At 39.7% G+C, this 24287-nt stretch overlaps 1 protein-coding gene across 3 annotated transcripts in view; it reads left to right on the plus strand.

Annotated features, from left to right (window-relative positions):
• The window catches only part of LARGE1 (LARGE xylosyl- and glucuronyltransferase 1), a 272166-nt gene that overhangs the window by 122726 nt on the left and 125153 nt on the right, over positions 1-24287 (plus strand). For all 3 annotated transcript variants that reach the window (XM_039570321.1, XM_039570320.1, XM_019292486.1), the window contains 2 exons: positions 8541-8842; positions 15035-15117. In XM_039570321.1, the coding sequence (XP_039426255.1) occupies positions 8541-8842; positions 15035-15117 (385 nt within the window). The remainder of the gene's footprint in view (positions 1-8540; positions 8843-15034; positions 15118-24287) is intronic.

The following is a 24287-nucleotide window of genomic DNA, read 5'->3' on the forward strand; positions in this document are numbered from 1 at the left end:
GGTGTCCTTCCCTGTTTACCATCCCTATTATCCCTATTAGAGCATCCCAGTCAGAACTGCATTTGCTCAGCCAGCACATAAACAGCTCTCTGTAGTTATGCAGCACGATGCCATCACTGATGGTACAACTGCAAACCCTTTCTGAAACACAGCCCCTTCATCATTTTACGTGCAGAGCAAATGCAGCTCTGCAGTGAAAGTGGTTCTTGCAGCACTCCATTTAGTTAATTTAAGAGACTGGAAGTCATGTCATGAGCAAGGCAGGGACAACTTTGTAATTTATGAAGTCGAATTTGCTCTGAGAAATTGTTTCTGTCTCTACCACCGAGTTCATTACATGGTGTTCATAAGAAAAAGACATTGCAAGTTGCTGCTAAGTACTTTTCCCCACATTTCCTGGATTTCCAGCTTGCAGACTCCTGCATTACAGAAGTGTTAAGCGTATACTGTTGCATGTGTAGCTGTCTTTTGAAAAAACTGTAGTGCAGGAAAGGTGATTATTTGTTGAAAAACTGTATCAGATCCATCTCAGCTGTGCATCCAAAACTGGTATTTTCTGTGAGTGTTAATGACTCCAAAACGTCTTGCTTGACTGTAAAAGAGGGACTGATAGTACCACCTTTCCTTTAAATAACTTTGAAAAATAGGTTACTGATCCCTGTGCTGCATTAAAGTATATAGCAATGAGCGTCATAGACCAGTGAGGGAATAAGTAAGTCTTTTTTTCATAGCAGGATATGTATGTATGGTCACAAACAGAATGATGAGCTGAAGCAACCTGCTAAATAGCTGTGGTCACCATCCATCCTATGCACACAGTGATGCTGATAGTCTTTGGAAACAAAGTGGTGATCATGCAGTTAATGATCCTGTCAGCAGACACAAGGGGATGACAGCATAGATTGAACAGGAGATTATTATTTTCACATTTCCAAACTTTTAAGTGTTTGACTTCAGTGGCTGGTTGACCCTGGCTGGACACCAAGTGCCCACCAAAGCTGCTCTTTCGTTTTCCCTCCTGAGCTGTGCAGAGGAGAGGAAATATAATGAAGAGCACATGGGTCAAGACAAGAACAGAAAGAGGTCATTCACCAATTACTGTCAAAGGCAAAACAGACTCAACCCAGGAAAATTAATTTTATTTATTATCAATCAAATGACAGTAGGGTAATGAGAAATAAAACCCAGTCTAACAAACGCACTTTATTTCCCACCTTCTTCCCAAATTAAATTTATTCCTGATTTTCCCTCCCTGTTTCCTTGTAACGGTGCAGGGAAACAGGAAATGGGATTGTGGTCAGTTCATCACATGTGGTCTCTGCTCCTCCTTCCTCCTCACACTCTTTCTCTGTTTCAACATGGAGTCCCTTCCATGGGAGGCAGTCCTCCACAAACTTCTTCAAAGGGAGTTCTTCCCATGGGCTGCAGTTCTTCCCAAATTGATGCAGCATGGGTCCATCCCTTGGGGTGCAGTCCTTCAGGAATACACTGCTCCAGGGTGACGCCCCTACACAGGGGTCACAAATCCTGCCAGCAAGCCTGCTCCAGTGTGGCCTTCCCCATAGGGTTACAGCCTCCCTTGGGCATCCACCTGCTCTGGTATATGGTCCTCCACGTGGATCTATGGACCTCCATGGGCTGCAGGGCCACAGCTGCCTCACCATGGTCTTCCCACAGCTGCAGGGGAATCTTAGCTCTGGTGCCTGGAGCACCTCCCTTCTTCACTGACCTTGGTGCCTGCAAAGTTTTCCTCTCCTGTATTTTCACTCTTCTCCTCTCTGGCTACAATTGCTTCTGTGTAGTAACTTCCTGCCCCTTCTTTATGGTCACCCTATAGGTGACCAGTGTTTCTGATGGGCTCAGCCTTGGCCAGCAGCAGGTCCATCTTGGAGCCCTCTGGCATTGGCTCTCTAGGACATGGGGAAAGCTTCCAGAAGCTTCACACAGAGGCCATCCCTGGAGCCCCTCTGCTGTCAAAACCTGGTGAAGCAAACTCAATGCACTTTGCAAGTCTGATGTTCTGGGGGTGAAGGTTTTTTGTGGGTGATAAGTTTAATTTCTGAATCCACTGGTTGTAGAGGGCTATTTTGTTCAAGGAAAGGACACTGAGAAGGTTATTTCCCTGCGTATGAACAGCAGGCAATAACATGATTCTTTACGTAAGGCTGGCCTGCAGTGGAATTGAATGGTTCAGATTTGGGTTCAATAAACCATGTTAATGTGTCCTTAAGTACCCTTAACAGCAGTAGAATTGAACACAAATTTAGTACTTAAAGAACACGCTGAAGTTCCTAAGTGCAATTACTATTGACTAAGTCCAGGCCTGATGGTTGATTGGCATTTCCAGTGTAAACAGTCTCTCCTAACTAAATAACATGTAATTTAACACATACATTGTCTGTGCCAAATCCTGAGAAGGACTTAATGCTGATGGGAGAAGTTCCTCTGTCAGAGCTGAGGAAACTTGTTTGGACTGCATGAAAAGGCTTCGTTGTTATTTCTTGTGCTGTCTCTGTCTAGTGGACATCAGCCTTCAGTGCTCTTACTGTGACATCTTTCAGTGTTAAACTTTCTGCCTCTGACACTTGAAAAGCATGAGCTTGTAATTGTCTCATATCATGTTTGGATGAAGTTCTGTGTTCACAGACCTGAAGTAAATTGCTTGGACTATGTTTCACTGTTAAAATGGTTGTTTGGGCAAGGTTTTCTACTTCTAGTTGAGATCACACTACAGTGTTGGACAAAAAGTTGTTGGAGAAAAAAACCGCCTTGGTAAGTGTGAGAATAAGCACTTTGGGATGCTTTAGCACCTACTCATGGAGGCACATATCTAAAAGTACCAAAGTGTTAGCAGAAAGGAATTAATGCATAGCTGCTCATATAGCCAGGACGTACCAGAGCAGCCAGCTGAGCAGAAGTGCATGGAGTATTAAGGTGTTAGGTGATTAAAATTGAGCTAGAACTCCAGAATAGAACGGATAGTTTATCTGCTTACACCAGGCTTTTATGTCTTTGTAGTCCTGACTGCAGTCGTCTTTTTTTTTCCCTTAAGGTCCATGGAGTTCTCCAAAATGGTCTTTATGTGGGAAAAAATAATAGTGCAATGAACTTGAAATGATTTTGTGGCCTTCGCAGAGGGAAAGTCATGGGGGTGGTTGCCTGCTATCCCATTTCTTTCTGAAAATATTGGCTTTTCATTAAAATTGTTATACTGCTAGTCTTCAGAGTGGGGGCAGATAATGTAAATTTTCAAATGTGAACGAATGTTCATGAAATGGAGAAATAGCTTGTACCTGTAGTCAGATAGACTGAAATGCTGTCTCTGGGCAGCGTAACTTCCTCTAACCTAAGAAGCAGCCTAGAGTTCACTGCCATCAGTTAGTTCATTTTAAAGGCATTTCATGCTGTTAGGCAGGGGGTGAATAATAGCTGAAACACATGGAAACCTCTAGACCTTGTAAAGATGCCAAAAAGCAAGTAGTTTGTGCTTGCTAGCAAACGAAATGTAAAAAGTTTTTAAAAATCCTCCCAAAACATGCTCCATAAATTTGTGGGCCTCAGATAGTTTCTAACACAATTGTAAGCATTTTAGTTCAGGGTTGTCCAAAAAACTTGGGACCCCTACTTCTGCAGTTTTCTTCTCTGAATCACAGAAAATTTTGCTTCCCTACGCTCTGCTTCTTTCTCCCTTACCCAGTTAACACTTGGATAAACTTTTCTTTTTTCTCTGTGGCTCTTCCCCCAGCAACTTTCCAATGCCAGTGGGTCCTTTTCTGGACTCTCCAAATCTGATAACAACAAAACAAGGAACTGTGTTTTAATGCCTATCCTGTAGGTTTTATATGTAAGAAAGAAAATGCCACTGCTTCAGTCCATCTCCTTTCAAGTGAACTATGCTGGATTGCTTTCTGATGGCTTTATTTTGTCCAGTGTCCTAAAGCACTCTGCTTAAGTAAGCATTAATGAAATCTGTTGCCTTAAATCCATGTGATTTCATATATCCAGAACTTACATATTGTCAAGTTTTCTGAATTGTTGGACCTAGTGTGATGATAAGTCATTGACTGATGTCAACCATGAAATAATTATTCAGCTTTGTGTTTGGGTTTTGTTTTGTGGACAGAGGAATTTTGCAGGTCTTTGTCGGTACAGTTGCATTAGCACAAGTGTGAAGTAAAAGGCTTGACACAGGGAAAAAAAAATTAAATCTGAAACTACCAAAGTCCAAAAATAGAGCAAGAACCCCAAATGAAGAATAAAAAATAATAGCTTTATTATTAGTTATTACACCATTCAAAAGTGTACTGCTTGCTTCAGAGCACAGTAATGTTCCTTGTAGTGTTCCCTGGGAGATCTTCAGTCCCAAAGTCACACAGACCTCGTTATGTGCTATGTTATTTTATTTTGATTTAGATTAGATAAAAAGTGCCTAGACACCAGCTCAGAGCACTCTGCCAGTTACTATAAACTATAAAATTCAAGTGCAGTGCAATCAGTTTAACTCTTCTACCAAGCAACACACACAATCAGACATCAGTGGTCCCTAGCATTAATCCACTTACTCCTTCTTCACAGGTGAGATGAAACACACAGTCCTTGCACTACCTTGGAGAATTCTAGGAAGGGAATTAAGGTAGTGTGTGTTGCTGTTTATGTACTGTTGAGGCCGACAGCAGGTCTGCAGGCTTCACAGACCTTAATTTGGACATGGTTAACTTCTATTCGTGAGAAAAGCCCATGAGAAGAAAAGCAGTTAGTTTTTATCCATGAGAATATAGTATAAACAGAAGCATGGAAGTTAAACAATAGGAGGGGAGGAACAGCAACGTATCTGCACCTGTTATTTTTCTGAATGCTTGAACGCTTATGCCGTAGGTAGCCAATGAATATATGTTTTAGTTAGTAGCAGCCAGTAAGTATATTGTAGTAGCTTAGCAGCCAATGAATTTGTAACACAAATGACAACATACAATAAGTGTATAAAAGAGGCTGCTTTGTTTAATAAACGGCTTTTTGCACTTTATCTGAGGCACTGTCCATGTGTGACGTGACCGCCCCAAGAGCGACAAGGTACTAGGCTGTAGCTCCCCAGAGGCATTTTGCCATGTCTGTGTATTCACGTGTCCAGTATGATAATAGAATTAAATCAAGTAGTATCTTGCCATCAGCCTTGCCAGCCTCATATGGGGAAGAATTTTGAGTTATACAATCTCTGAATTTATGAAAAATATTACTTTATTTCTGAGTATTAAGATCAAACTGTTCACTTTTGGTTTTATAATTTTATATCAAATGGGTCCTGGAATTGTCACATTATTATTTGCAGCAGAGAGTTGGGATATGCAGATATACCAAATACATTATGACACCGCTGAGAATAGTGAGCAATATTAGTAACTAAACATGACTTTTCCACCTGTATGAACCCTGAGGAGATAAATCCAGAAAATATCTTGGACTTTGTAACTTGTAACAAAACATAGATAATTTCTGTAGTAAATTAATGCATTTGAACTAGTTGTACATTTCAGATGAAGAAGCCAGCTAGTTGTTTAATTCCTGACAGGATTTCCTTACTCCTTTTACATAGCAGCAGAAATATTTACTACAGTAGTGGAGTTACTGGCATTTAAAGCCAAGGCTACGTAAACGCTGGGCTGGTCTCGTTAGCTGCTGCAACTTCCAGTCTGAGGCAGTGAGGTGACATTTTCTTTCAGTCCCTTTCTCAAACTATGCTGTTTCTTCTAAATACTGTATAGAAACAGTTGAACTTTTCTGATGGATGTACCTGCAATTGTTCAGATGTACAAAATGGTATCTTCTTCTAAAAGATAAAAACAACCCTTTTAATTTTGGCAAAGCAGCGTTTATGACCCATTGATTTATGTCCATAGCATAGCTAATGATACATTTAATTTTTTTCCATATTTTGAAATTTTGATGAAGGTTGTTCTGAGATTTACTTCCATATCTTGCTACCTTTTCTGGTAATTATTTGAAGGTAGCAGAATTCAGTGACAAGGATAGGAAGCGATGAGTAACATCTGTGTCAGCTGGATAAGCACCAAGTGAGGAGTTATGATTCCCAGTGAAGTCTTTGGCTAGATTTGCATTGTAATTGTGTATCTGATGATAACACAGGTTGTGTTTTTCTTTTTACCTTAGAGTGTCTACACAATACACTCTTGCTGTCCAGTAACAGGGATACAATAGAATCACAACCAAATGAGTCTTAGTTTTCCTAGCTTGAGCATCAGCAGAAATAAGGCAACTTCAGTTCCATGCCTTCTAAGCTTGGTGGGGAAAGATAACTCAGAATTCTCTTGCATGTCTAATTGGAACATGGCTCTGTTCTTTATGTCCTCTATTGTTGCATCCATTGTTTTCAGGCTTTTCAAATATCTTATTTAATTTTAATAACTATTTGCTGGAGCATTCAAGTTTCAAGGTATCAGTGGCTAAACCCCAGAGTGTGTTTTGAGACATTTTTCAGGCTCAGATTTATCCATAACCTTTGCTAATGGTAAAAATAATAAATTACACAATTTTTGTAGGAGATAGTCTGGAAGAGAATGCAAGATATTCTATCCAAATGATGATAAAAATCAAGATAATGATTTATATACTTAACAGGAGGTATGTATACCTGTATAACTCAAAAATGTAAATTAGAATTGAGGTTTTGATTTCTACAGCTGTTTTTTTCATGAACTCAGTTTAGAGGACTGCTCATCATTCCTGTAAATGTGAAACAATGAAGAACAAGCAATGAACAGATCTTTGTAGCAGGGAGATAGTTTTGAGTTGGTAGGTGAAAAATGTGGTTGTTAGGGAGAACTTCTAAACAATAACTGCATGATTTCCCTTTTATAAACCACCAGGCTGGTTTTTGTTTCATAAAACCAAAGGGACTCTGTGCACTGGAAAAATCATTAAATAGCAAACATGCCCCTGTACTTAGCACTGGTGAGGCCACACCTTGAATCCTGTGCTCAGTTCTGGACATTGAGGTGCTGGATCATATCCAGAGAAGGGCTGTGAAGCTGAGGAAGGGTCTGGAGCATAAGTCCTGTGAGGAGCAGCTGAGGGAGCTGGGGGCTTTACCGTGGAGAAATGGAGGCTCAGGGGGAGACCTTATTGCTGTCTACATCTGCCTGAAAGGAGGGTGCGGCCCAGGTGAGGGTTGTCCTCTTCTCACAGGCAACCAGTGACAGGATGAAATGAATTGACTTCAAGTTGTGCCACTGGAGATTTTGTTGAATATTAGGAAAAATGACTTAATGGAAAAGGTGGTCAAGCACTGGAATAGGCTGTTTGGGGAAATGGTGACACCACAATTCCTTGAATATTCAAAAAACGTGGATATGGACATGGTTTAATGATGAACATGTTGGTGCTGGATTAACAGTTGGACTCAATGACCTTAGAGGTTTTTTTCAACCTTACAATTCTATAATTCTGTGATTTAATACATGCAAGTAGAAAGTTATGTCGGAGAAATACTTTAGTACAAGATACATATCATCACTGCAAAGGAATTTCTTGCTATTTATGATGCTGTGGATAACTCTCACTGTCTTTTGCTTTGCTTCAATTTGATTTTGTTTGAACATTTTTGAGCAGTAGTTTAGGGTGAAGGGGTTTTACCAGCTTTCGAGAATTTGTAGTCTGGGTGTATATACTTCTAGCTTTATTAAAATTAGGTGAAAATGTGTCTCCTTTGAAAACACATCTGCTGCATCCCTATTTGCTCCTTTGAAATTTGGTAGCAATAATGTACTGAGAAGTGATGGTAGAATGTGTTGCTTTGGTTGTGGACCCTGGTTTCCCGTAACTTCCCTGGTTTATACTTCAGCTCATTTTTGATGCTTACTTGAGCAAAGAAAATACCAATTTCATATTTCTGGTTTACAGCTTTTTAGTTGAAGGTGTTGAATTGAACCTTTTTACTTTTTTCAAAATTCCCTTGAGTCTATTTAAGCCAAAATACTTTCCAGAATTTGACCCACATGTGTATTGAACATTTCTATCCTGAACTTCTTATTTCTCAGCAAGCACATAATACTATGTTGCTGAGTAAAACCCATCTGTTCCTCACATGTGAATCAGCTGGGGCTACTGTTTGGCACGAAATGCTTGCCAAAATGCTGTCATTTGACTGTGGAGGAAGTGGGAATAGAAAAATTATTTCATCTTGCATACATTTCTAAAATATATTTAACTGTATATTAATTGTCATTGAATTAAATCCTCATGTTCTTGACTGTCTTCCCAGACTGGAGACTGGCAGGCAGCCCTATGAGAACGAAGAAACACATGCTTATCTTTTAGTGTGGTTTTAAAATTAGTAGGACCTGTAGCTCGTAGAACTTCAGTGTTTGTCTGAGTTTACTGTGCACTTAGGCATGGCCTGGAAGTGCCAAGTCTGCCTAAAACATGGCCATATTTGAAACACGTCCCTGCCTCACAACGCCGACGTTCAAGGGAAATGCAGCTTCGAGCATGTTCTGACAGGAGCGCTGTGTTTCCTTGTCGTGCAGATGGGAAGCCGGTGTCGCTGTCCCCACTGGAGTCCCAGCCCCACAGCCCTCGGTACACGGCGTCGAGCCAGCGGGAGCGCGAGAGCCTGGAAGTGCGCATGCGGGAGGTGGAGGAGGAGAACCGCGTGCTGCGCAAGCAGCTCAGCCTGGCGCAGAGCCGAGGCCCCGCGCACCACCGCGGCAACCACTCCAAAACCTACTCCATGGAAGAGGGCACGGGCGACAGCGAGAGCCTGCGGGCCGGCATCGTGGCGGGGAACAGCTCCGAGTGCGGCCAGCAGCCAGCGGTGGAAAAGTGTGAGGTAAAGAAACAAAAGGAACCTGCCAGAAACAAAGCGTGGTAGATTTGATCCTATAAGGACACTGCACATCCCTGTCTCCTTCCCCCTGAAACCTTTTTCTCCAAAACCAGCCTCTTAAAGGTCTACTGCATGTAACATTGCAGATAAGTTTTTATTATTCTTTTTAAAAAAACCTTTAACACATTTAATCCTCGGAATATCTTCTGAATTATTGTTTCATCACACCTTTTTGTCTTTTTCGTTCTTGTGTCCCCAGACCTGGACACAAGCCTTGATAAATCAAAGCCTTGTTTCTAGCTGACTTCACTGCAGCTCTGCTGATAAAGACCTGTGGCAAACTGACCCCGTGTGTTATAAATAATAATGTCTCCAGAGTGCTTAGAAAGGCTTATTTCTTTGTTTCTGTGCCTATATTGGAACAGTTCAGGATTTATGATTAATTAAATTGTGGCTCATGGAGCCAGCCTGTGCTTTTGACTCACTTTCAGGAGTGTATCTGGATGTTACTGTGGGAGCAGGTGTTTTGTGCGAGCCGTGCACAAGCGGTGGGCTTGGCTGCAGGGAACGGGAGATCTGCTTCTAAGTTTTGGTGCGGTTGGTTTGGTTTGGTTTTCCCCATTTTATGTCAGTACTTTTGTGGATGTCATCCAGATACTGTCAGATGTCTGAATGATGACAGGTCCAAATATGGATAGATCGAAACCAGAAAGTCTTGCTTAAAGGCCTTGTGCCAATCCCAGCTGATAAAGTTATCAAAAATAACTTCCTCCATTTATTTCTACAAAGAGGGTAATACCCTATCACCTTTTATCTTGCTTTCTGCCACTTGGAAGATAGAAGTTGAAAGAAAATCAGTGGGAGAGGAAAAAGAAATCCTAATTATCTGTTCAGATAAACTCTATTCAATGGGAAAATATCAAATACAGTTTGAAAATGAATTACTGCTTTCCAGTTGGATATTTTTGTCCATCAGTGTAGAAAAAAGGAAGCAACATTATCATAAGGAGGGGGAAAAGGAGGTTTTTGTTTTTCATTTTCTCTCCTCCAGATAATGAGGGTCTGATTTTCCTCGCTGTGAGATTTTTGGCATTTCTTTTAATCAGACCATCAATCAGCAAACCTCACTTTTCCCTTATTATTATATCAAGGAGTGATGAGCTGAATCTCCGTTCTTGGTTGTTCAATGTACCAACCAATCTGGGACACAAAAATAGTAGCTTGAAGTAGGGATAGTTTAAGTGGCCTTACAGTTTATAACGTGTTTTGCCAATGAGTTTACTTGCTCAGTGGGGTTTAGCTCTCTGCTGGAGGCAATGCTTATATAAAATACAAAATCTCACATTATTTGTCATCCCCCTATCTCACCTCACACTATTTTTGAACTCAACTGCTTACTCTTTTCTTAAGGAATTCACTCAGTAATTCAGTTACAGCAATGGAAGTTAAAATTAAACTTCCCTATTATCAGATTTGCCAAGGGTCTCATCATTTATCCTATTAGTGTAGATTCTGGTCCTGTGTTTGTGTGAGGGGCATCTTGATGCCATTCACTCTGTGGTTTTTTTCAGCATTTCAGATGTGTAAACAAAATTTTTTAGCTTTTGACCCTGGGATAAATCACAGCAAGAGTCAACAAATTGGATAGTGAAAAACAAGGGTTCTTAAGAAGAAGACTGTGGCTCTAGGGGAGACTAAGTATGCTAGGAATAGGTTGTTCATTTCATTGAGTCTGTTCTTAGAGATTTACTGATGATAACATTTTAGAATCTAATTTGGGATGGTCTTTAATGGTGATTAAAATGTTTGAAAATGCAGTTACAAAGAAAGAACATTAAATCTCTGATAAAGCATAATCTGTGTGATAATAATTGTGATCTATATCAAATAGCTGTGGGTTTGTTGCATTCCAGCCACAGCTTCCTACTCTGTTGCATCACAGGAGAACTCTTCTGATACTGTAAAATGGACCAGCATTATACTGCAAGAAAAAATCAGCCACCCAAGACAAGGGGCTTCTCCCGGGAGGGAGCAGATGCCTGTCATGACTTCCCAGTGGTAGACAATTCTAACACAAACCTTGGAAATAAAAGTAAGCGTAGTCCTTATGCAAATGTCAGCACCAACAACAGGCTTCAGAAGGAGAGTATAATGGCAGTGAAAGCTAACAAAATTATATGCCTCTTTCTTACAGTGTTATCCCAGTATCTTTCCAGCTTGTGCCTCCATAAACTGAGCATTTACTTGAATTAAGTGTGCATTTATAAATATTTTTGAAAGAGATTATACATTAGGAAATGGATAATTAGCAGTGTAGCATTTAGTGGCTTAGCAAAATACTTAGCATTTGAAGCATTTTTAGAGGCATATTTGTATTGTTACTGTTCCTCAACAGTGTTGTTCAATAGGGTTAAGTGTGTAGTTCTCCACAGCCATCTAGAACAGGCCCTCACCAACTTCAGCAGTGTAACACATGTGAAGCAGATGTTATCTGCCACTGGAAAAAAAAAACCAAACGTGGAAACAAACACAAACATTTTGTTACATACTTGTAATATCTCTTAATCACGTTCAATGATTATTTATGATGGATTAAATATCTACAGTGGAAAGCCTACTGGAAAATTATTGAAGTATGAAATGTCTTACCAAAGATTATTTTTAGCTATGAGGACTAATACGAGTTTTTAAAACTCATTATTTCATGATTCCAAAAAGTAGCCCAAGGAGGAAAAGTTATTACGTATGCTCATCTAGGCACTGTTTATTCCTCATCGGTATGGGATCTAATGCCCAGCTCTTTGTGTGGTTTTGGATATTTTCTTCACATTCATATCATCCCAGAACATGAAACACTGCTTTTAGAAACAGTTTGTCCTGGTCTGTAGTGGCTGAAGTAAGGGTTTCTGAACTGTGTTAGCATGCACCTAGTATGACTTAAACTCCCTTTCCTACAGAAGCTTAGCTTCCCTGAGTGCCTTGAAGCACCTAGGCCTGAGTGCTTCCTAAACTATTTACAATTAAAAATAGTTCAGTTTGTGTCCCTGATCCTCAGCCTGTAGGGAGAATGATGTGATGAACTTCCACAGTGTTTTGATTACCTGTTCATATCTCTGTGTATAAACAGAGGAAGAATTCCTTGACTCTGGAAAGCAGGTGTATCGTCATTTCATTTGTTGCTGCAATGAGTTACGTTATCCAAAAGCACCTCCAGTGAATGACCTGAGTCCAGACTCTTGCAGCAAGTGGTGAACACGTCCATCACTCAGTTTAAAGAAAGCACTGTAGGAGGATGGACACTTTGAATGCAGTCAGTTTGGTCCTGCAGTGACTTCTGAATATGCATGCTAGAGCGTGACTAGAATTATCTAAAAGTATCATGAAATGCCAACAGTAAAGGGGCAAGTGTAGCATGCAGAGCCTTGGTGTGAGAAGTTTGGAGGGACATGATGAGCCAAACAGGCAGGCTGACTCTCGTTTTGGAAGTTGGAGCGTTCTTTGGTTATGTGGCTTCAGTCCTTGGTGTTAGCTGCAGTCACTGAGTCAGGAGGTTGTGTGAATCACAGTGGCCAGTTCTGGTGGGATGGGGGATACTGTCTTCCAGCCATCTGCAGATGGGAAAAAGGAGTTTGAGAGAGGTGACAGTTTTATCTGAGAGGTGATGCTTACAGTAGTATGCTCAGGAGGGTGCAAGTTCTATCAAGTGCTTCTTCCAGCCATTATTGCCATATCTTGCCAGAATCTGGGTACAGCCAGCTGCTCTCAATCCAAACATGCATTTGGAACAAGCATGGAGAAAACTGGAAACAATATTTTTCCCCTTAGGATACAAACATCTGCAGACAGTTCAGGTTGATTACTTCATTTTGGTTTATCTGTTTTTCCACTAACTTTGTAACAGTTAAACAATGAGAGAGAGGAAAGTGAATCAGAGAAAGGAGAGGAATAGGCTGAGTCTTGCTGCATGCTGCAGGCAAAAACTTGGAAAGAAAAGGTCTAGATTTCTGTTCTCTTTGCAGATTATTGCTCTTTTGTTTAACTGATTGCAGGCAGGAGTAGAAGTGATACGTAATATCAAACACCACAGAGAGGCTGAGCAGAAGGTACATGGATGCCTGTGTCTCTGAGCTGGAAAAGAACATTCAGAAGAGTAGCAAGTCCTGCTCTCACTGTGTCCTGGCTCAGGCAGCATCCAAGGCAACAGCAGCTACTAGAAGACAGCGAGGAATGCATGCTTTCAATTCTGAAACAAACTGATTTAGTAAAAGGAGAACAGATGTGGGCAGGCACTTGACAGAATAAACTCTGATTTGGGGGGCAGTTGGAAGGTAGAGAGAGCGGCTTTGAGGAGAGCTTTTCTGGCAAGTGTAGGTAGTATAAAACAATGTTGACAGTATATGACAGTGCTGTTCTGGGAAAAACCCTAAAATGTTTCTCTCTGGTCTCTAGTGCCTTCAGGTGAAATGTTTAAAGCAAGGGTGAAACTGTTCTCAGTTAATTTGATTTTAATTGGCACTGAGGGGAACCATCATAGGTCTTCCAAAAGCCTTCTAAGGACCAGGTGACAATCAGAGAGGAGGCAGTATGTGCAGGATCAGGAATCAGTGCACCCACAGCAACCCATGCCAATGAGTACAGTGCAAATTCCTGCTGCAATAAAAGTCATTAATAAGCAACCTCTGTTCTCCCCTCTTATCACAAGAGAGAAACACAATCAATTTTTGCTGAGTGTTGAGCTCAGCTCCCATTGACTTTAACATAAATTTAAAGTGCTAATACCTCACAGAGCTGCTGCCAAAATGCACTGCAGTATCTTTTCTTTCTCACACCTCTCTGGACAGATAGCTTTCTTATTAATTCAAGTCCTCTTAAAACATCAGATCTTAAATATGCCTGAGCTTGTGAAGCAGTCTACGGCTGGAGGCAGCTGTGATGTTCATGTGGACGTTCTACAGTGGCACAGCCACTTGGCAGTTTTATGATTCAAATTGTGCCCTGTACCAGGCGATCTTAATGGATGGGGCTGGGGACTCTTCAGATGTGCCCAGCACATCCCACTTCTTGTGCAAGTGTGCTTCTGTTACAAGCCAGGCTTTGGGAATCTATGACTATGTGAGGAGGCAGAATTCCTCATTTGTTCTCAGCATAGTGGGCATTCTGTGGAAAATGAGAGCCGTGTGTGTGAGAAACCAGCTAACCAAGCTTCAAATGGAAGCCAAATGAGGCTTCCCTGCAGTTTCACAGCTGTGTCCCCAATGGCAGCTTTGTGCAGACAGCATGGTGAACTCTGCTTCATTTTTGTGACCACTAAGAAACAGAAGATTACAGAACCTGGAGTCAGAACTTGCTAGGATTATTTTTTTTTGTCCCTGGGGAATAGAAATGGCTAATTTTAAAAGCAGAGCAGAGTAACATAATAGCATTTTTCAGATTAGTACTTACTGCCTAAATAATGACTCCTAGCGCCTTTTCAATTTTCCCTTTCCTCCTGAAGAGATGAGGAAATCTCTGACTCATGTTAAAAGGGAGGTAAAAAGGCGCAGAGTAAGTGATAATTTACCAGTGTCACGAGGTTGAGAGAATGTGTTTGTGGGGGTTGCATTTAACTTCACATTAACCCTGCCCAGTACAGCCCATACTGGTAGTCACAGGCAGAGAGAGGTGGCCTCTTGCCTTCACAGCCTGTTTCCCATCACATCACTGGGATGCATCCAGCCCTGGCAAACCAGTTGTCACAGACCATCTCTGTAGTGGCTGCGCATAAGACAGAAATAATACAAAATTTCTGAGATCATACCTGCTTTTAATTATCAGACATAATGTTAAACTTTAGTTCAGAAGATGAAAAATGTCTGCATGTTTGCATACTCAGAATTTTGTGTGCCACTTACTTGGGGAGGGTGTCTGTACCTACATGCACACGTATGTCTTAGCTAATAAATGCAATTCTGTTCAAACATCTGATGTAATGTAGGGATAGTAATGACTTTGGAATGATGATGGTGCTATAACTCAATTAAGATGTTTGTAACAAACTGCCTCAAGCAGGCTGCAAACAGCTGCAAAACACCCACTCGAATCTCTTAACAATTGCACCACTAAACAACACCGGTGTCAGTGTTTGCTCTCCTTAAGGAGGGACGAACACAGGAGCAGGCTTTAATTTTTGTTCTTTTTGTTCCTTTTCTCCCACAGACTATCCACGTTGCCATTGTCTGTGCAGGGTACAATGCCAGTCGGGATGTTGTCACACTTGTCAAGTCTGTCTTATTTCACAGGTAAAGGTCGCTTTCTTTTCTTGTATATTGTATATCTGATTATGACAAAGTGAGCTTTTTCCAGGTTTACTCTCTTACTTCAAACGAAACTCAGATTCTCTTCCCTGGTTCCTTTTTCTTTTTAAGGAATGAAGCATTTAATTTATGACCATCACAAATAGATTCAACTGTGTGAAGATTTCTACAATGAATTAGAGTGATCAGAGATCCACCTGCTACCCCTGTTGCATTGTGGGAATAGGGACAGTATCTGTCTTCACTGTAAAGCATCTGAACACTCCTGAATGCTGTAAAATACTGATAATAACAGCATTGTATTAATTTATCCTATTTCTGGTATCAGTTTATAGCACAGGTGTAGATGATAAGTTCACACTGGTTGCTTGAATATCCCAGCTTCCAATTTTGACATTTGTTTTTGAAGTAAACCTGCTGTTATAGTCAGTGTATACTATTTCATTAAATTCAGATGATTTACTCTGGCTTTGGAATGGCTGCTTATAGCCCCTCAGAAGGTTTTGCAACCTGGTTTTAGCACTGTTAGCTCCCAGAGTTGAGAGGCATAAATGTACAATGAAAACAAAATAACCAATTCCCTTAATAGACAGCAGCTCTAGAAAAAGAGAATTCACATTAAGCTATGTGTGGGTGTATGTGTATATCCCTTGTCCAGTTTAGAAATCTCAGAGATGCTTTCCAATAATGTTGCAGAAAGTGGATTAAAATTAAGGAAGTGATCAGTCTGTTTGACTCAGGACAAATAGACTAATAAAATATGCTTACAGTACAAACAGTTTGCTAAAGAGGTAGTTTCAATATGCTGCTTTATTTGAAAGACAATTTTGTGCAAGGGTGAATGACTCTTGTTCATGTCATGTGGTAGTATCTTCTTGCATCTAGCATGAGTGGGGCATTCCAGTCCCACACTTTGCTCCTTATGTTTGCCTCCAGTCTCCTGCTGGAAGCTGTAGTAGCCACTCCCTGACAATGGTTTTAGTACACCATTTTATCATTTTTGGTAAGCTTCATAAAATACTGTAAATACTCACCTTGTCCAATATGAAAAAAGACTCAGTAAGTACTGTTTAATCAAAATATGAGAGCAACTTCCATTATCAACGCACAGTCTTTGCAAGTCTTTTGAGAGGTAGCATGTTCATGTTAGATGAGGGGTAGGACCAGAAGAACAATGCTAAAGTAAACATAACAAAAGCAAAAAAACAGTAAAAATCCATGTCATTCTCCATGCAGAATTTTTCTGAATGTTAAATTTCTTTTAAATGTAAAACTGTATCTATTTCTGATAAGAAGTTTGAATTATTCAGTGTAAACTTTATATTGCAAGGATGTGGGGAAGTTTTGTCCATTTTAATTGTTTTTAAGGGATTTAATGGAAAATTGCACTTTTGTGGTAACACAAGTTATCCTAGTGGTTAGCTTCTCCCTGTTTTTCTATCCTAATACTTGCATCCATTTTGAGAAGACTTTAATCTCTCTGTTTCCAAATGTTCTGCAAATAATAGGAATCTCACAGCTCAAAGGTTTAAACAGCCTCTCTCTTTGTTCCTTAAAGAAGTGTCCCTGTTTTACATAAGCCACTCATCTGAATTATTAGCAAATTTATAAACAATTCTGCCATATAACTAAATTATTAAATAATAATTAATTAAAATATTAAACCAAAACAAAGGTAATTAATATTGGTATTTCTAAGTCTGATGGATTCTGCCTCTGTCAAGAACATATTTGTTGTTTGGCCTGCACCTACTGTTCATCTCAAAGGATTTGTCGAGTTCAGCAGAGGTGGTCAAGATAAAGTCCAGTATGCTAATGAAACGTTAGTACATTCAAGATAACCTATCTCCCTTGTTTGCTCAGAACATACTTAAAGACAAATCTAAGTCTATTCCTGCCTAGAGCTAGCTTTTCTCCCTAGGCATTAAATTGTTGGCTACAAAAAGAAGATATTCTCAAAAAAAAGACAGAGCTTCTTACAGACATTTCTTTCTTATCTTCTAGAAAACACAGGCTTCTTAAGCGTCTCTTGATGCTATGGCTACGTGGCCATGCTTCAGTAGCACTCCTTTCTTGGATCTTTATCTTTGGAATGGCAGTTGTGTAGAAGGATGCAGAATAAGCAAAAATAAACAACGAACTCTGCTGAATATTGGTTTAGAACTAAGTTTCCTTGCATTGGTTGCCATGTGCAAACAATGTTGTCTTGGAGATTAGTATGCACTTCAGGAATGGTGATGATTGGAAAGAAGGCTTCTTTTAGTTGCTAGGATCTATTTAATTGTAGGAATCAAGGATGGAGACAGGTCATGATACTGCATTAGGAGGATTGAGTTGGGAGAGTTGGAAGTGGTTGATTCAGGTAGTGAATGCTTCTTGACGTCAGCATCAAGTTTACCTCTGACTTGAGGGTCATCACTGAAAACAGGCATGGAGATGTCTCTTCTCCTAACCCATAATATGCACCAGGGAGTGCATCCTAGCTGGCATTGTCCAATAAGCCAAGCAGAACAGACATTTGAAAGGACCATATGCTTCCAGTGGAGAAGTTTGCTTAACAAGAAGTTTGCTGTCCTAATCTCTTAAATTAGGCTACTGGTCCTTTATTTGTAGGATCACCACATTCAATCTCAAATATAGTTTTCCAAGAACAGAAAAAATATGCTGCCAAACATATTGTCATAGAGATTTTGTTTTTCCTTCAACACACCCTGAATCCAATCTACTGATTAAACAACTGAGCCCTCAAAGCAACCAGGCTTAATGTCCTCACCTGTCCTCCTGCACTTCACTTGGTGTTTGTTTTAAGACGCTGATTTCAATTAACCTGTCTGGAATTCGTGGATATGTCATGTCCTTCTTTTACCATTTCTATATAGGATAGCAATTAAGGCATGTTTTAGCATGCACTTTGATACAAAACTACATACCTAAATTCCCTACTCATGTAGGAAATCCCTACTTCTCTAATAGAAAAGCTCTGAGAAAAGGAGGCCATGCCAGTCTAATCCCAAGGAGCATTAACATATTTGTTATACCCCCAACTTTGAGCTAGAGTGCTAGATAGAGACACAAAACAGCAGGAGTGCTGGGTCATTAAGGATAAAAGCTACAGGATTTTCTATAGATGGAGTGTGCTGTCTCTTCTCTCTTGCATGAATGTGCAGCAAATCCTGCATATTGAACATTTCAGCTCTTCACAGGCCAGAACCATCAAGTTTCAGATTCAAGTCATACCATATATATTATGAGACTTAGGCAAGCTACTTGTGCAGACCATTTGAGAAACTATACCTATCTTCAGGTTCCAGAGAGTGGGAAAAAGGGAGGAAAGGGGTAGTGTGATTGATTCCGTGTAAGAGCACCATAGTTCAGAAATGTGTTTCATTCCCAGTGATAAAGGAGCTTGATTCCAGTTTTGTCTTTGAAAAACGTATGCTCCAGCCACAAAATCCGGCAGCTTTTAACACCCAGTTTGACATAACTGACAGTCTGTTCTCAGGAGGAGACTCAGCAGAGCTGGGATAGTGCAGGGTTTGCAGTCTGATAAATATGCATTAGCAGTGCTGCACAGAGGGAGGCTTGTAGAATGAATACTCAGTCCTACTCTGCAACTTTCCCGCTTTCCTTTCTTGCACATCCAGCTCCCAATTATGATGGATTTTATAAAGCCATTGCAGGGAAGAAAAACTATCACTGAGCTGGTTTAGCGCAAGCCAATCTCGTATCACCGTGTCCTAAGAGCAGCCTAACTTAAGTTTTTTCCAAACCAAAAGACCAAACACTAAAAATTAATTATAGTGGGTTGAAGGCAGAATGAAGTGCAAATGCTTTTGGAAACAGTGCTTGTAGTAGTATGCTAAAAAGCACCTGCATTTCTTTTTCAAAATTGAAGCAGTTTCCTGTGGCTGATAACTTTCCTTGAATCTTTTGCAACTATTGGTCCAAGTTACATTGGTGATTTTCAATGTTTTACTCCATTTCTGAAAATTGTAAACCTTAGATTGCCACTGAAACAACCCACAATTATAGTTTCATATTGAAAAGATAGTTTCTCTCTCTGCTCAGGTAAATCTTGAGTAAGAGCTAAAATGGTTTTTAGTATACTCTTATCTTTTCCAAAGACATGCTAAACACTATGTTTCATTTGGAAACTAAGAAAAATACAAAATTACACAATTATAGCATATTTCTGGCAGTTAGGTTAGCCTGACAATCTGTAAAAAATTAACTTCTTTTTTGTGCCAGCAAATACTGGGTTGTTTTTTGTGTCCTTTTTTTTCCTCTGCTATGTCAGTCCCTCTTTTTCAGAGGAGTCATTGCATTTACTTCTTTAGCTGTACTTTACAACAATAGTGGCATAGTAATGTGGGAGTTTGTAAGGAATGTAAAAAAGCCAGACAGCCTGACAAATGCTTTTTATTATTAAATTGCCTCTTTGCTTTAAGAAGGCTGCTTGTAACCTTAAAGTTAAGCATATGTCTGAGCATTTTAAGAACAGGATATGAAGCTGTGTTACAGAATGCTGTATGAATAATGAACTTTTTTTTTTTTTCTTAGAACAAGTAGAATAAGGCAAAAGAAATGAAAATCTAAATTAAATTAAAAGGATGACATGTAATTTCCAAGTAAGAGTCACAAGTCAACACTGGCTGGTAATTAAAGCTTATATAATCTAATGGCTATATTCCATGGAGACCACTTTGCCTTAATGGAGTTAATTTGAGAATTCAAAACCTCTTTCAGTGTTTCCAACTTTTCTAATGTGTCAGTCTGTTTTGTGGGAGATTATTCTGGCAAAAACTATAAAGCATGACCTGGTTTCTCTGATCCATATAAATGCATCAATACTACACACTTCTTTTTGTTTTCGCTAACAATAGTGGCATAATGGAGAAAGCAATGTTTAAAAAAAATCTGTCCATGAAATCTCTTAGTACTTCCCAAAGAACTTCTGTAAGTTAACACAAAGCAAGAAGATCCATGAGTGATGCAGAAAGTGTCTATTTAAGATCTCTCCAATAGTTTGAGGAGTGTTTGCATCAATACTTGGTGTCAAGGGGCATAAAAATCCTTGAAGATTTTCACATTAAAATTTTTCGCATATGAGAGAAGGATTGTCATATGGGCATTAGGAAAAAAAGTTTCCCAAACTGCCTTTTATAATTCCTGTTTGAAGTTCTTGTAACCATTTGTTACAGATATAAAAGGTATTACCTTGTTGTGCTTCCCTTAATAAACTGTAGGTTTTGGAAATAAACCCCTGGGCTACTGACCTTTTTATATTCTTAGAAAATAAAATTCCTCTGTTGCAGACAGAGAACTGTGTAACCAAGCAGCCAAGCAGCTGCCTTTTGAATTACTAACAATTGAGCTATGGAATAGTACAGAAGGGAGGAGTGAGTCTTGGTTCACTACTCCCTTTTTCAATTGTAGATTTTTGTATTTAACTCTGGCGTGGCTATTCGAAAAGAAAGGGTCACAGATGCTTGAGCAAGCAGATCATAAATCTGATGAAGAATAAGAAGTTTTGAAATGCAAGAATAAGACATCATGATAAGAAAAAATGTAGAGAAATGGGTACCTTGGAATAGACTTCTAAAGTCATGGCCTGACTTTTAAAATTATTGACTTCTTTTCATTCTACTAACTTTATAGGCCCTCAGCAGTTCTGAAAATGAGGGCATTCATTCAAACTCCTATATTTAGGTCTGAGAGCCTGTATTTAAGCATCCATGCTTGAAAATCTTGTCTAGAATCTCCCTTTGTTCACTTTTGAGGAAAGTAATTTAGGAAAATAAATGTGTGCTCTTTACATATGGTTTACTTTGTCAGATAGTGTTCTGATCTTAAGATAAGTGGAAATAAGTTAGTATATGAAGATACGCAGTTTTCTGAATAGAGTACTTAAAACCTCAAGTTTCCACTTGATGGGAAATAGCCATATTTTGAAACTACATTTTACCACATTAAGACATTAGTGCATCAGCATTTTCCATGTAGCAGAAACTGAAAAGTTGTAGTTGGTAGAAATTAAAATGTTCAAAATCATTGAAGTAAATAAGATTAAGTATTTCTGGACCTTGGGAGAAATTCTATGGCTGTTTCAATAGCTGCTTCTGTAGCGAAGAATCTGGAAAACTGGGGCTCAGGGTTCTGAAACCTGGGACACTAGAAACCTTTATTTCCAAACAGACTAATTCACATGAATACTGGGAGTTTTCCAAAACCTGTTGGTTTTGTGGGAGAAGTTTATCACAATTGTCATATATTGACCCATGTTGTTCTATAGTTGCATATACTGTCACCGTTACAGTGTAGGGATTTCTATCTGTACAAGATACAACCAGCCTCTACTATGTCTGTTTGTTTACTTCTCTTGATGTGCCCAGTGGAAAATGAGCAAAATGTCCAAGTTTAATGAAGTTCAGCTTTCAGTGGAATCCTTCACAATATCCTGATTGTCACTCCTGATTCTTAGAGCCAGTGATTCAATCATGTTGTCAGATAATTATGGCATCCCTTTCACATATTTCTTGAGAACGATTTCTTGTCTTGCATAATCTCTTCTGCATCTTTTATAATGAATGTTGGTTGATCTTTAAGCTTCTAAAGTTGTTTCATAAACACTTTGAAGCAATCCATATCTTCTAGGCTTCGCATATTGCAGACAGCAGAAGAGGTGAAAGATGTCATCTGTGCATCTGTGTGTATGCTAGTACAGTTACCTTCAGAAGGTCTTCCAGCTTTGAGTCTGTGCACTGTTGGCTTCTAGCACCGTGCTAAACCTCACATTTCACGGAACTGAAATCTCGTCTGGAGTAAAATTTTCTGTGGCTGATGCACATTTAGTTGTAGATGTCATCAGGTCACTATACTGTTTTGGGGATGTATTTTTGTAAGTGATAATCTTCTGCTTTGCCTCTGAAACACACTTTCCTTCCAGCTGAATCTTTACCATGAGGCTAACAACTTGAAAGAGATTTCTGTGTGGGAGTACAGCTATCCTTTTTTCTTTCTCCCAGTAGGAGATGAACTAAAGTAAATGTCACTCACTTGTTCCCATTTAAGTTTCATACACTCTGGGTCATTCAGATAAGTATAAACTGCTACTGAACATCTGAGTGTCTTTGTGTCAGACTTTTTCTTTTCAACTAGTGCGTTTCATCTTGAAATATTTTATATCAATTCCATTTAACTAAATGATCATTTCAAAGAAGACTGAGCTTTCTTTTTTTTTAACTGTTTTTTTGCTCTTCTTATTCTGCTTTAGAATATAAGATAAATAACCCTGGAATAAAAAAGGGAAGGAAATTACTGAAGAGCACCTGCTGGGAAATAGTCCTACCAGAATCCAGGCTCAGCCCCTGCTTAGCAGAGGGACCTATGTGGGATGTGTATGTTGACATTAAACATCTATTTGTCTTGAGATACTGCTTTGCCTGTACCCAAAGCCACTGGTGTTGTACTTTGTTTCTCTTGGCCTTGTCTCTGCTAATGAGATGTATTTCCTGATCACCGCTATTTCCTGATTTTTTTCTTGGCAAGGTGCCTGGTTACTGCGGAATCTGCATGAGCCAGGATGTCCTCTTCTACTCTCCTGCTGGGCTGGTGAAGCAGATGTAATTGCTGTGTTCCCTTTAGCTTGGTAATGGGACACTCAGCAGCTGGCAGCTTACGCCTTTCCCTCTCCCCTCCTCCCTCCAGGACAAGCTGGAGATTGAAAGACCTTTGTCTTTTGAAAAGCACGTTGTGGCTTAGTGTTTTGGATATTGTTAAATGCAGATCAGCTGTGGGTTTATTCTGCCATCATGGTTATCTCATATCAAAGGCCTCTACCCAGCCCTTTCCTGCTTTTCCTGTAAGCACATAACATGATCCACAGTGTCCTTGAAGCCAGTACAGCAGCTTCAGTGGCAACCCCAGGTGCTGGGTTGGATCTTAGGTGCAGTATTTCTGACACTGCAAAATCCAGTCATACATTGCTTCTCACAACAATCTCCTCTTTCTGCTGAGGGGTCTGTTACAATAATGTGAACCATTACATGTATTTTTACATTTTCCTGTGGACTTTGTTCAGTGGGAAGCAGTATTACTCATCAAAGCAAGAAGAGAAACATTAAAGAGGAAGGCACACATTGTTCATTAATGTAGAAAATGGAGGAAAAAAACCCTTCATTTTTTGGGTTAAGCCCGAAAATGTGATGGAGGTATATTGGCCTGAACTAACATAGTTTTCCTCACTTCTCATTCACACCGAAGAATGTAGTAGCATCAGTCATCTTCTGCTTTAATCAACATCTGAAACTAAATACTTCTCTTGTTAGATGAAAAATACCAATTAGCAAGTACACCCATTCCATAGAAATTAGAATCCACTGTTCTGCTCTAGGGATCAAAGAGAGGTTGAGCCAATGCTAGTCTAAACCATTTGTCTTCTAGTGGCTTTTGCAAAGTCTGTCCTTCTCTGCTGACAGAGAAAGTTGCTGAGCTAGGGATAAACATGGAAGACTACAATTTTTGACTGACTTCCACTGGCAGGTTTTTGTCCTCCTATCAGAAGTTAAGATCATATCTTGTTGCTTGCTATGCCTCAAAAATAAGGGAATTAAATGAGGTATTTATGAAGTCCAAGTTCACATTAATACAGAAAATCCATTCAGTTTGTCAGAGCTTGCCACTTTGACTGATACTGGCTTTACCCATCTTATTTGAAGCTTTTCAATTAGCCCAAGTCCTGTAACTACAGAGGTGAATCCAGATCTGGTGTTTTGAAGTAAAATGTTTCCTTTCCTCTTGCCTTTCTGTAACCATTCCTGCTCTTAGGAAAAAGGATCTGGTGAGATTTGCAGTCTCCATTCTATTCACTATGGCAGTGAATGGCTAGAAGGCACTCACCTGAAACATCTGGGTTTGAGCTCCTATGGGACAGCTGTTGATTCCCCATGTTTGCTTTGAAGAAAAGTTCTATGTAAACTCAAGGGTCCCAGAATTTAACCTTATTCAAAAAGAACTGTGGAAGGTTATTTTTTAACCTTCCGTTGCACCCTCATTTCTCCACAGACACTGTTCTTACCACAAAGATAAATTACCAGGTTCACCTAGAAACTGAAAGCAATCACTTCCAGAGCTCAGGTCCCCAAAGGGAGATTAAC

This window comes from Corvus cornix, chromosome 1A, assembly GCF_000738735.6.
Source record: "Corvus cornix cornix isolate S_Up_H32 chromosome 1A, ASM73873v5, whole genome shotgun sequence".
In the NCBI taxonomy this organism is placed as follows: Eukaryota; Metazoa; Chordata; class Aves; order Passeriformes; family Corvidae; genus Corvus; species Corvus cornix.